Source organism: Ochotona princeps, chromosome 30 (genome assembly GCF_030435755.1).
Source record: "Ochotona princeps isolate mOchPri1 chromosome 30, mOchPri1.hap1, whole genome shotgun sequence".
Classification (NCBI taxonomy): Eukaryota; Metazoa; Chordata; class Mammalia; order Lagomorpha; family Ochotonidae; genus Ochotona; species Ochotona princeps.
In genome coordinates, this window is record NC_080861.1 from 20348719 (window position 1) to 20361036 (window position 12318).

The 12318-nt window shown below is 47.5% G+C and overlaps 2 protein-coding genes across 3 annotated transcripts in view; one reads left to right on the plus strand and one right to left on the minus strand.

Annotated features, from left to right (window-relative positions):
• Positions 1–12318, minus strand: part of SLC22A14 (solute carrier family 22 member 14) — a 980905-nt gene that overhangs the window by 73454 nt on the left and 895133 nt on the right. The gene's annotated exons all lie outside the window — the stretch shown is intronic.
• OXSR1 (oxidative stress responsive kinase 1) overlaps positions 1–12318 on the plus strand; it is a 93843-nt gene that overhangs the window by 36501 nt on the left and 45024 nt on the right. Inside the window, exon 4 of the mRNA XM_058657211.1 lies at positions 3271–3412. Coding sequence (XP_058513194.1) covers positions 3271–3412 — 142 coding nt within the window. The remainder of the gene's footprint in view (positions 1–3270; positions 3413–12318) is intronic.

A 12318-nucleotide genomic window follows, 5' to 3' on the forward strand; every position in this document is an offset into this window, starting at 1 on the left:
ATATTGGAAAGTCAGGTTTACAGAGAGAAGATACAGACAAAAACCTTCCATCCATTAGTTCACTCCCCAAGTGGCTGCAACAGCTAGAGCTGAGCCAATCTGAAGCCAGGAGCCAGGAGCCTCCCCTGGGTCTCGCAAGTGGGTGCAGGGTCCCAAGGCCATCCTGGACTGCTTTCCCAGGCCACAAATAGGGAGCTGGAGGGAAGTGGAGCAGCCCATATTGGATCCTGGTGCAAGCAAGGAGAGGACTTTAGCCATAAAGCTACCATGCTGGGCCCAATTAGTTAACTTCTGAAAGGAAAGAAAGAAAGAAATGCCATTAGTCCTTGATGCGTATAGAAATGCATGTTTAGTTTACATTCACTGCCTCAGACAGTGAATTATTTTGTCTGGGAGAGATGCCTTTGACCTTGTTGTCTCCTAAGAAATAAAAGGTGTGTGGACTTCCTTGATCCAGGCAGGACCCAGGTAAACTCTGTGTTGACAGTGAGTACCATTGGTGTCTCATGCACTAGGGAAGGGTTTTCTGAAGTGGAGTATTGAGACTTAGCAAATGCATGCCAAATCCTGGGGGGCTCAGGAAGACAGACACCAGTCCTGCTGGCTGCATATGGATTAAAGCTTCTCAGCAGACACAGTGTTAGCTATTAGAATACATTGATTTGTATTGAAAGTATAAACTGAAGAAATGAATGTGTTGGCCAAGTAATTTATGGAATTAAAATTGTCAAATTAATGGGCCCAGGGTGGTAGCTTAGCGGTTAAAGTCCTCGCCTTGAACATGCTGGGGTCCCATATGGGCATCAGTTCGTGTCCTGATGGCTCCACCCTCCATCCAGCTCCCTGCTTGTTGCCTGGAAAAGCAGTCGAGGACGGCCCAAAACCTGGGAGCCTGCACCCACGTGGGAGAACTGGAAGAAGCTCCTGGCTCCTGGGTTTGGATCATCTTAACTGTGGCCGTTGTGGCCACTTGGGGAATGAATCAGCAAACGGAAGATCTTCCTCTCTGTCTCTCATTCTCTTAGTATATCTGATTTTTCAATAAAATTAATAAATTTTCAAAAAAAATGTTCCCTGCTGATCATGGGATCATGTGAAATTCATAAAAAATGTCTTTTTTTTTTTTTAGAAATTCTATTGATTCTTTATTGGGAAGGCAGTTTCACAGAGAGAAGGAGAGACAGAGAGAAAGATCTTCCATCCAGTGGTTCACTCCCCAAGTAACCGCTATAGGTGGAACTGAGCTGACCAAAGCCAGGAGCCAGGAGCTTCTGCCAGGTCTCCCACATGGATGCAGGGTCCCAAGGCTTTGGGCCGTCCTGTGTTGCTTTCCCAGGCCACAAGCAGGGAGCTGAATGGGAAATGGAGCAGCTAGGACAAGAACTGGTGCCCATATGGGATCCCGGCGAGGATTTAGCCACTAGGTTACTTTGCCAGGCCCTGTCTTTAAGTTTCCGTAAAAGAGCTCTGACTTCCAACTGTAAAAAAATACAGATTTAGGGCCCTGCACCATGGCCTAGTGGCTAAAGTCCTCACCTTGAATGTGCCGGGATCCCATAATGATGCTGGTTCTAATCCCAGTGGCCCCGCTTCCATCCAGCTCCCTGGTTGTGGCCTGGAAAGCAGTTGAGGAATGCCCAAGACTTTGGGACCCTGCTGCACCCGCGTGGGAGACCTGGAGGAAGAAGCTCCTGGCTTCGGATTGGCACAGCTCCAGGGAGTGAATCTTCAGACGGAAGATCTTCCTCTCTGTCTCTCCTCCTTTCTATGTATATCTGACTTTGCAATAAAGATAAATTTACTTTTTTAAAGAAGGAATATAGGCACAATGGAACTTTTCCCTTGAGTATCCCATCTTCTGGATCACAAACTTGTGGCTCCTGGTGGTGCCGAGGAGAGAGACCCGGGCAGTGATGTTGGGGTGCGCTCTCTGCACCTTGGGACCCTTATGAGTCACGGTCTTCCAAGACTGGGTTGCCCCTCTCGCCCTGGGAAGGGGACTTCGGAAGCGTGATCTGCCTTCCTGGCATTTCAGCAAGTGTTTCTTCAGTCTAGCCCTGTCCTGCGTCCCTCCTCTCTTGCCCCTGTGTTGTATTTGGTGTGTGGTATTAGGAGCCTTGTTGAGTGCCAGGTGGAGGTGACCTTTCCCGATTGGCATTCTGCTCTTGGCACCAAAGTCCAGGGCTGGCCACTCGGGGCTGTCTATTCCCTATTGTCTCTTCCAGAATAATGGTGCCTTCTCAGTTCTGTTACCTTTTTCCCTGGTTGTTGTCTTTTCAAACAGTCAAGTTCACTGAATCAGTGTGTTTTCAGTGAGAACGACAGTGTTGTGAGGATTCTGTCTAGAAGCGGTTCTTTATATTCGGAGTGCCACCTTTTCAGCATGGAGGAGGAAAAGTGGGGGAGTTGTTTATTCTGTGGTAGTTTGAGCTTTTTGTTGTCATACCCGGAAATGGATACGGAATCTGTGCAGCCTGCTATGTTCTGGGCTTCTCCAGTTTCTCGTATCGAAGGTTCTTCTGCTTTAGTTTTCTGATCCTCATGGGCCAGTGTGCGTCCAGACATGTCTGAGCCTTGAGCCCTCTCCTTTGGTATGATCCATTTTGGTAGTCCGCTTCCTGTGATTTTAGTTACTGTGTGGCTGTACTGTCCTCCCTCCCCAATTTCCTCCCCCATCCTTCAGTGGAGCATTTTTTTTTCTGTCCTGGGAAGAATGGAGTCCCTGAGACATAGGTCTGGGCTGTTATTTAAAGAGAACTGTCATTTTTAGTCTTCATATTTATCTTTGTCCCATCTAGTCTCTCTTTATCATTGCCTTGGAGAATAATTGCAGTCCTTGAGTTAGTATGCTTCACATTTTTGGCCTTTCTTTTTCTAGTGTGTGTTATCTGGTTGTCCTGCATGTCAGCTGTGTGCCTCTGCAGCCTGATACGTGCAGAGCTGGCCCTGGTTTGTGTTATCTTACACTGGAGTGTTATGGAGAAGTGTGGCCGAAGTGGGTGTTCCTCAGCGAGGGTTAAAAATCCAGTTCTTCCAAATAGAGGAAATGCTGGCCTTTGGATGTTAACAGGCGACTTTGTGTTCTAAATTAAAGCTGAGACTAAATCACTTACTTGAAACATTTCCTCATATCTGCTGTTTTCCCCTTTGTTTTCTACATAGTTGAGTTTATGAAGTGGTTCTTTGCATATTTTTGATTCCCAAATGGATGTGAGTTATACTGAATGCATTAACATTTTTTGGTTAGTAAACTGTGTCTTCCGTCTCCAGGCTCTGTTCTAGATATTATTAAACACATTGTGGCAAAGGGGGAGCACAAGAGCGGAGTCCTGGATGAGCCGACCATCGCTACCATCCTCCGAGAGGTCCTGGAAGGGCTGGAGTACCTGCATAAGAACGGACAGATTCACAGGTATGTCGTGCTTGGGCCCTGCCGTCTCTGCCTTTGCAGACACAGTCCTGATGATCTAGTGTTATCCTGGCTCTTGGTCATCACCAGTGTCATTGTACTGTGTCTGGGGATTTCATTATATAGCTTGTAAGTTGTAAAAAAACAACAAGCAGATCCCTCTGTGGTTCAGAGGTGTGACAGCCGTGTTTTTATGCCAAGATGTACCTCGCTCAAACCTTGTAAGTGGTGTCAGCACATTGCCTATTTTGAACAAAGAAGAAATAACAAGTAATGTAGCAAAATGGGAAAAATGCATTAACAGGAAAAATTCAGTTTCTGACCAGAAGGTCATCTATAGTATAACATGTTGGAATATTGCTTTCCATGTTTCTTTCGTGTGCTTAATACTTAAAATAGTACCTGATATGCGACTTTTTGCTTTTCTTGTTTTACATTGTGTTTTCCTAAAATAGCAAAAGCTCTTTGTAAAATAAAATTTTTACTAAAGCTCTTTTTTTTTTTGCTTTAAATAGATAGTACATCATTGAGAACTTCTTAATATCTGTGGTTCAAATGCTTCTGACTAACTGATCAGTCCAGATGGCGAGAATTCAGATGGTGATAGGTTCTGTGTGCTCCAGAAGTGATTAATATTTAGACTTGATTTATTTGTGAATGTCTTTTGCTGTCATCTCTAAATTTTTACTGCATACAAAAATTCACGGTTCAGAGTTTATATTTTAGATTTGTTTTATTTATTTGAAACGCAGAGTTGCAGAGAGAATGAGGGAGAGACAGATCAGCTGCTGTTTCGCTCCCCACGTGGCTGCAGTGGCCAGAGTTGGGTGCAGCCAGGAACCTGGCGCTCCATCCAACCTTCCCTGTGAGCGCAGAGCCCAAGGGTCTGGACCATCCTCCACTGTTCCCCCAGCTGCACCGTTAGGATCGGAAGTGGAGAAGCTGAAACTTGAACCAATGCTCATGGAGTACCAGCCAGATGTTTCCAGCATCTGGTTACTCTTGTGCTAGCAATGGCTACTTTATTGTAACTTGCAGATTTTGAATGTTAAGCATTGTGTTACTCTGCTGCTGTTTAGATCATTTGTTTTAGTAGGCAGTTACCCTGTGCAGGTTCTGGCCTACTTCCTTGGACTACCCTTCCAATGACGATTTGAGTCCTGTTTGTGTTCTGATCTGATTTTTCACTGCCTTTCACTCCCAGCTGCTGATGCCACCCATAGGGGTGGAACGCATGTCTGGGATGGTGCTGCTAGGGAGAAAGGGTGAGAGGTAGGCGCTGGGCCCATGGTTCCAGGAGTGGGCACCAGAGAGCTAGGAGATGCCAGCTGCTTAGTTGGCCTGCTGCACTGAATGTGGAGCAAAGGACCAGTTCCCAGCTTGCCTTCATTGGTGCACGGGTTCGACGTCAGTGGACCCACCTGCCATTGTGTGGAGCTGGAAGAGGGGTCGCCTGCTGGGACTCTGTGAGGCTGTCCTCTTTCCTACTCATTTGACCACAGAGAGCAGATTTGGACTTTTTTTCCCCTCATGTTTGTTAATGATTCTAGGTTTTAGAACTCTTTAGTAGCCACATAAGCTATAGTAGATGGAAAGGAAACTCAGAAAATTTCATGCCGTGTTGCTGTCCAAGTCCTGAGGCCCCGTGCCACTCTGACTTTCCCTGCCACCCTTCAGAGCTTCTGTGGTTGGTCCATGGCTTGTTTCTAGGAATTTCGGGTGTATTTAAAGAGGAGAAAGAAAAAACAAACTTGTGCTGTTGTGTTTGGGATTGAAAGTATTTCTTGGACTTAAGATAATACTACCTTTTGCCAGAGGCCAGCTCCAGCCAAGTTCGGAGCTTGAGAAGGGTGTGTGGAGTTGGCAGCGAAGAGAGACTTGGACACGGTCACTTGGTGCCCTCCAACAACAGCTCAAGAAGCTGTCCTTTTTATTTATTCAGACACATCACAAGCTTCCTTACAAACATTTAATTGTTCTGTTTTTATTTTAAGAGTAATTGGGCCTTAACAGACATTTCATTCTATTTTTTTTTTTTTTTTACTTAATGGTTACGCAGGTATTCTTAAAGATAATTCTGCAAGATACTATATTTGTTTTCTTCAAAGCAAGCCATTATTGATTCTTCAGTAATAGACGTTATGCAACAGCTAGGACTCCAAGGTCAAGGCACATATGGTTCCCTGCTAATCAGTAATACATTCCCACTACGTTTCTGTTTGTGCAACTTATCTATCACTGATGGGAAAAAGATCCAAGGGAAAAAACATCAAAAGGGAAAAGGGAAAAAAGGGAAAAAACAAAGATCCAAGACAAAAGTTTCCTATATTAAATCTCCCTACAACTACAGACTCTACATCCCCATAAACAGTCAAACAATAACTAAAAGCATATCTCTGTAATATTAATAAAAACATCTTTTAATTTCTTTATCCAAAAATTATAAAAGCGGCTAAAAAACAGATACATTTTCCATGCTGCAAAGAAATTGCCGACAGGCTAGTCTTTAAGGTCACAGTAACTATCACCATAGCAGTTTCCGCTCATACTCCCATCACTTTCATTAATTGTTAGAATACTTGTCAAGCCCTTTCTCAGAAAGGATGCTACATGTCTGGGCCAGATTCCGGGGCAATGGGTAGGCACACAATAAGGTGTCCAAAAATGGCATGGGCTTAATTGTACTCCTGTGTGTATGAATTCTCATAAATTGTTAAAGGCCCATTCACTAAGACATTGTCAGTAACATTAATTCCCAACCTCACATCAGCTGCAAAACGCGTCTCACAGGGGCAAGCAACAATGCCGCAATACATCACAGAATTCTTAGTGGGGTGGTTGAGTGTCCATGCAAAAGGGGGAGAGGTACTGAGTTGAGGTGGCTGGAGAGACACCCACCAGGCCTTGCCATACTGCTGGAAGCTCCTCGCAGGCTTACCACAGGGGGAGCTCTTTTCTTCACACCTCTGTGTGGTCTACACCCACCACACGGACCCCAGCACTTTTTTACTGAGCCGTTATTCCTGAGCTCAAATTCCAGGTGTGTAATATGATAGGTTTTTATATGGACCATTGTCCGTGTATTTAAGATTTGTGTTATCTCAACATGATGACCATTGCCCGTGTGATTTTTTTTTATTGTTTTTTAATTAAAAAGATTATTTATTATTTTTATTGGAAAGTCAGATGTGCGAAGGAGGAGGAGAGACAAGAGAGGAAGATCTTATGTCTGCTGGTTCACTCCCCAAGTAACTGCAATGGCCGGAGCTGAGCTGATCCGAAACCAGGAGCCAGGAGCTTCTTCCGGGTCTCCCACATGGGTGCAGGGTCCCTAGGCTTTAGGCCGTCCTCTGCTGCTTTCCCAGGCCACAAGCAGGGAGCTGGATGGGAAATGGAGCAGCTGAGATACGAACTGGTGCCCGTGTGAGATCCCTGTGCGTTCAAGGCGAGGACTTTAGCCACTAGTCTACCATGCTGGACCCTATTTTTAAAAGTCTCAATATCACAGATCATGAGGTATAAGGGAAAATATATTGTAAAGGCTCTTAGAAGATACTGCTGAAATTTTTTTAATTATAAATCTATTTTATTTTAGTGATATTTATGTAAGTTGATAAGGATGCACACCCACGTGGACCACTGATTAGGGCGGAAAGGGTCAAGGAATGGGGGAAGTGGTGAGACAGTTGCTTCCAGTGTGTTTTCTCTCTGTAGCTGGGGGAACAGGGGAGAGAAGGGGAGAGTGCGGCTCTCAGCAGCCTCACTGCGTCAGGAGGTGTGGATGAAGTTAGGCAGTGATGCCATCCCAGGGTCCCTGATGTGGAACATGTCCTGTGGGTACTGCTTGAGTGTTTTGGATAATTGTGACATGTTGATTTAATTGTTGCAAGATTGAGGAAATCCTTCCAAGGTCCACTGGCTGCCATAGTCCACCGTAGAGTTTCCATTCACCAGAGACTTGTTTTCAAAGCTTGGCCAGGAAGTTGTCCATGCTGTTCTGTCCTCCATCCTCTGCCGTGGTGCTGGGTGTTTCCTGTAGGCCTCAGTGATCTTTCCTGTCCCCCATGTGCATCTGGGCATTGCCGTCCCCTGCACAGGCTTCAGCACCAAGGAAGCCCGGTTCTGACCCATGTACTCCACGGTCAGACGACAGATCCTGTGACTTTCCCTGTGGTCAGAGTTTTGGGTCTAGTGGTGCAGTTGGGGGATCCCCCCAAAAATGTCACCTGGACCTGAGACCTTTGTGTGGCAGCCAGTGAGGGGTTCAGTCCAATGTGTGACCCACGTCAGTCTGTGCACACTGGTGATTGCAGTTGTCCAGTCAGTTCTGTTCCCAGCCGCATGTCATGTGCAACCCAACAGATGCTGCAGGTCAGCCTAACCCTGCCCACCACATACTTGGCCCTCACGCACACCAGCAGGAACTGTAGCCTGCATGCTGCTATGTACAACAGACTGGTCCTGTCTGTCCTGCATCCCGTTTGGCTCTGTGCACAGCAGTAGGTGCTGCAGTCTAACAGCCCAGCCGACCCCACTAGAAAGCACAACCGGCCTGCACTGCCTCTGGCTCATGATGTCAGTGGATGCAATGGGTTAGTCCAGCTTGGCTCTTCCCCCAAATCAGTTCACATGCAGATCAACAGGTGTTGTAGCCCTGAGTGCCATGGTCAGCCCCTGGTCCCAGTTCCCACACTGACAGCAAGAGCAGTGACCCAGCAGAGAAGCCTCCACAATCCCCTACCAGACCTGCTCCCTCCAGCTGGGTCTCACGTGGCCCAGTCCGGCATAGTCAGCTTCACCTTGGCATTTTCCCATGGTTTCTGTAGCTTGACTCTGCCCGGCCTGCCCCGAGTTCCAGCTCAAGCTGGTGGGTGCTGCAGTCTAGCCCACCCAGCCAGCCCCCATTCCTGGCCCTGGTGTGAACTGGTTGGTGTTGTGGCCCAACTCAGCCCGTCCCACATCTCATCCTTGTATCTGCCAGTGGGTGGTTCGAACTGGCTCAGCCTGGCCTGCTCCCGGACCTGACCCATATGTTTACCAGTGAGTATTCTAACCTTTCCTGTTTCGGACTGCTCCCAGTCTTGGCTTTTGTGCTCACCAGTGGGCACTGTACCCTGACAGAGGAGTTCCCCAAGCTCCTCTATCAGGCCACCTCGCAGTGACAAATCTTTCACATACCGTTGGGTCCTTAGCTCAGCCCGACTTGGCCCACCTTCTATCTTGGCACTTACCAGCTGGTACAGCGGCCTTGCCTGACCAGACCACACCCATCCAACTCTAACTATGGGCTGCTATAGCCCAACCATACCTGGCCCACCTTCAGACCCAGCTCTCATATGGTTCAGTGGCTGCTGAGACCTCGCCCAGCCTGTCCTATACCCACTCTGGTTTTTGTGAGTGCCAGCGTTGTTAGAGCCTAGCCCAGTCTGACACCCCAGACCACCCCACACCCATGCCAAGGGTTGATTTGGCCATGTCCAGCCCAGTTTGTGACCCCGTATTCTGGCTCTCACACTCTCCATTGGGAATCACAGCCCAATAGGGGTTCACCTTAGCTCCCCAACAGTCCTGTTCCTAGCTACAGATTGTGCACTTGCTGGTGGTTGCTCTAACCTAGCCCAGCATTGCCCGTCCTTTGGCTTGGCCTTTGCCATCAGATACTGCAGCCTGGCCCCATTTCACACACACACACACACACACACCCCCCCCCGCTTGGTTGTAAGTCTGACTGGTATGTTCTGTCATCTAGTCCTGACCAGTTTGCCTCCATCCGCAGTTCTCATGCAGACTGCTGGTACAGAGGCTTAGCTCAGCATGGCCTGCACCCCATCCTGACTCCCACACCTGCCTATAGGGGCTACAATTTGGCCTGGCCTGGTCCACCCCCATAGCCAACCCACACACCTGGTGACAAGTGGATTAGCTCTGCCTGGTCTAGCCCACACCCAGCCCTAACTCTCATGCGCACCAGAGGGAGCTGCAGCCTAGTAGGGGAGTTCCCCATGTTCCCCCACCAGACCCGCTCCAGGTGAGTAGCAGGAATGGTGGATTGGAAGCTGCGTTCTGATATTCAATGCTGGCATTGAAGTTAGCAGCTTAACCTGCTGTACCACAATGCTGGCCCCGCTTATTGCTCTGTTGAAAACTGGACATTTTAGGTAATATTTTGTAGAAATTCTGGGTCTGAATGTTTATTCTTGTTTTTGTGTTTGCTTATGTTTTTTGTTTGTTTGTTTGTAATTAATTTGCCTAGGATAAGTCTGAAATCTGTTCTCTTTCCGTAGTATTAGCTACTAATGTGCTGGTTAGTATGCCATTGCTTCATTTGAAGTCTGGTTTCTTTGGGCCTGCCTGTTTCTGGGTGGCTTGGTAGGCAGCTCGTGAGTGGACAGCTGATACAACAGGCAGTGCCTCTGCGGTTGCTTGTGTTCCGTCGTCACTGGATCTTGCTGTGAGTCTAGACTGGAGTATTTCCAGCGCTCAGGCTCTTTCCCAGTTTTCCTGGGTCTCTCTCTGGGCCTTCTGCATCTCGTGTGCTCTTTGCATCCGTTGGGGTGGCCAGGGTATGAAACTTGAAGCAAGGCCCTGTTGGTCTCAGTTGTGTGCCTTTATCTTCAGCCAGGAAGATCCCTGTCTCGTTCTGGGTGGCAGCCAGAGTCTAGTGGAGCCGTTGTTGGTCCTCCTGGAGGCCACCCTGCAAAGAATCACTTCCCATTCCTGTCGCTGGGCTCTGCTGTGTCCCCTGCTTCTGATCAGGCAGGTTCCTTCCAGCAGAAAAGGTGGCACCCATGGCTGTCTGTCCACCCTGCTGGGGCCTCCTCCCAGACCCTAGGCTGCAGCTGGCCCAGAGCAGAGCCCTGCTGCTCTTACCTGATATGTGGCGCTTGTTCAAGTTCCGGTGCTCCTGAGGTTGATTTCCGGGGCACTGCAGTGGTGGTCTTACGCGGTTTACCTGGCTTCAAAGTTGTGGGGGATTCGCCAGTTTCTTCACTCCGCTCTTTTTGTGTTTTCTGCTCTCTGGGGATTGTCCTAAGCATGAATACATATTTGATCCTTCTAAAGAAATTCTTAACTCTGTAGAGAAGAAATGCTTTTGTATTTACATTTTGTATTGTTAAATTGCAAAGTAAGAGCTTAGTTTATAGATTGGTATTATGAATTGCACTTTGCAAAATGAAGATAATGTGCCTTACTCTAGGGTAAGGTTTGCTTAAGCTTGCAAAGAAGAGATTGGATGGCTTATTAAAGCTGCCTCTGAGGGCAGCCCAAGTGGAGATTGCAAAGATAATTTTAGCAATAACATTGTGTCAAGATGTTGCTTCTTGAGTGGCAGCCCCTCAGGCAACTTTGAAATGTATTTTAAAGAGCAGGTGCTGCAGTCTACAAAGTTGTCTAAACTTTGTACCTGTACTTGATATGAATCAACTGAATGGAGATCTCTTAATGTAGATCATTTTCTTCCTCTGACACTTCTTGCAAGCAGACCTGCTGACTGCAAAATTCCTCAGCTTGTTGTTTCAAAGTCTTTATGCTCCAAGTTGATTGATATTTGTGCTCCAGATTGATTGATGTGAGTTGAAAGCCAGAGAGAGAGAGAGAGAGAGAGAGAGAGAGAGAGAGAGATTGGTTTTCCATGAACTGGTTCACCCCTCAGATGGTTGCCAAAGCAGGTGCTGGTGCAGTCTGAAGGCAGGAGCCAGAAGCTCCATCCAGGTTTCCCCTGCTGGTGGCAGGTGCTGGAGGAGTGCTCAGACCATCGTTTGTTGCTTTCCTAGGTGCATTAGCAGGGAGCAGCCAAGACAGAGAAAGTTTAATAATCTGAACAACCCCAGCTTCTCTCCTTCACTTTTGGTTTTTATTTTTGTTTCAAGGTTTATTTATTTTTATTTGAAAGACTGACTTTTTAAGAAGATTTATTTTATTTTTATTACAAAATAAAATATACAGATATACAAAGAGGAGGAGAGACAGAGGGGAAGATCTTCTGTCCCTTGATTCACTCCCCAAGCGGCCCAACGGCCCAACGGCCAGCGCTGAGCCAATCCAAAGCCAGGAGCCTCTTCCAGGTCTCCCACGCGGTGCAGGGTCCCAAGGCTTTGGGCCGTCCTCGATTGCTTTCCCAGGCCACAAGCAGGGAGCTGGATGGGAAGTGGAGCAGCTGGGATTAGAACCGGCGTCCATATGGGATCCCGGCACATTCAAGGCGAGGACTTTAGCCGCTGGGCCACCACGCCACTGGGCCCTGAAAGACTGAGTTTTACAGATAAGTGAGCCATGCTGGTTCAGTCCCAGTGTGTACAACAGCCAGAACTGAGCTGAGCTGATCCAAAGCTGAAAGTCAGGAGCTTCTTTTGGGTCTCTCATGTTGCTGCAGTGTTCCAAGGATTTGAACCATCCTCTGCCACTTTTCCAGACCATAGGGGAACTGGACTGGAAATGGAGCAACCAGGAGTGGAAGTGGAGCCTGTATTGGATGCCAGTGTCACAGGGCAGAGGATTAGCTGGCTGTGCCACCATGCCATCTCCTCTCCTTTTGACGAACAATTTTTCTGGATAGAATCAGAGCTGATGGGTTTGAGGATTGCACTCCACTGTCTTTTTGCTAGCATGATTTCTGAGAAGCAGGATGTAATTCTTACCTTTTGGTGGGCAGATTTTTTTTTCTTACTTCTTTGAAGAGTTTCGTCTTCCCTGTCATCTTTGGGCCTGTTGTACCCAGGTTTTGAGATCCCCAGAAATCATCAGGAGGCTGAAGTCAACGCAAACGCATAAGGGCGGTTTATTCAGACGGTCTGGGCTCCCAGACGCCTCCAGTGCAGTGGGACTGGGGGAGAGCAGCTCTGAGGTTGGACAGCACAGGGTTTTTATACATTTCGGGCCAATTCCACACAATTCCACAGTCATGATTG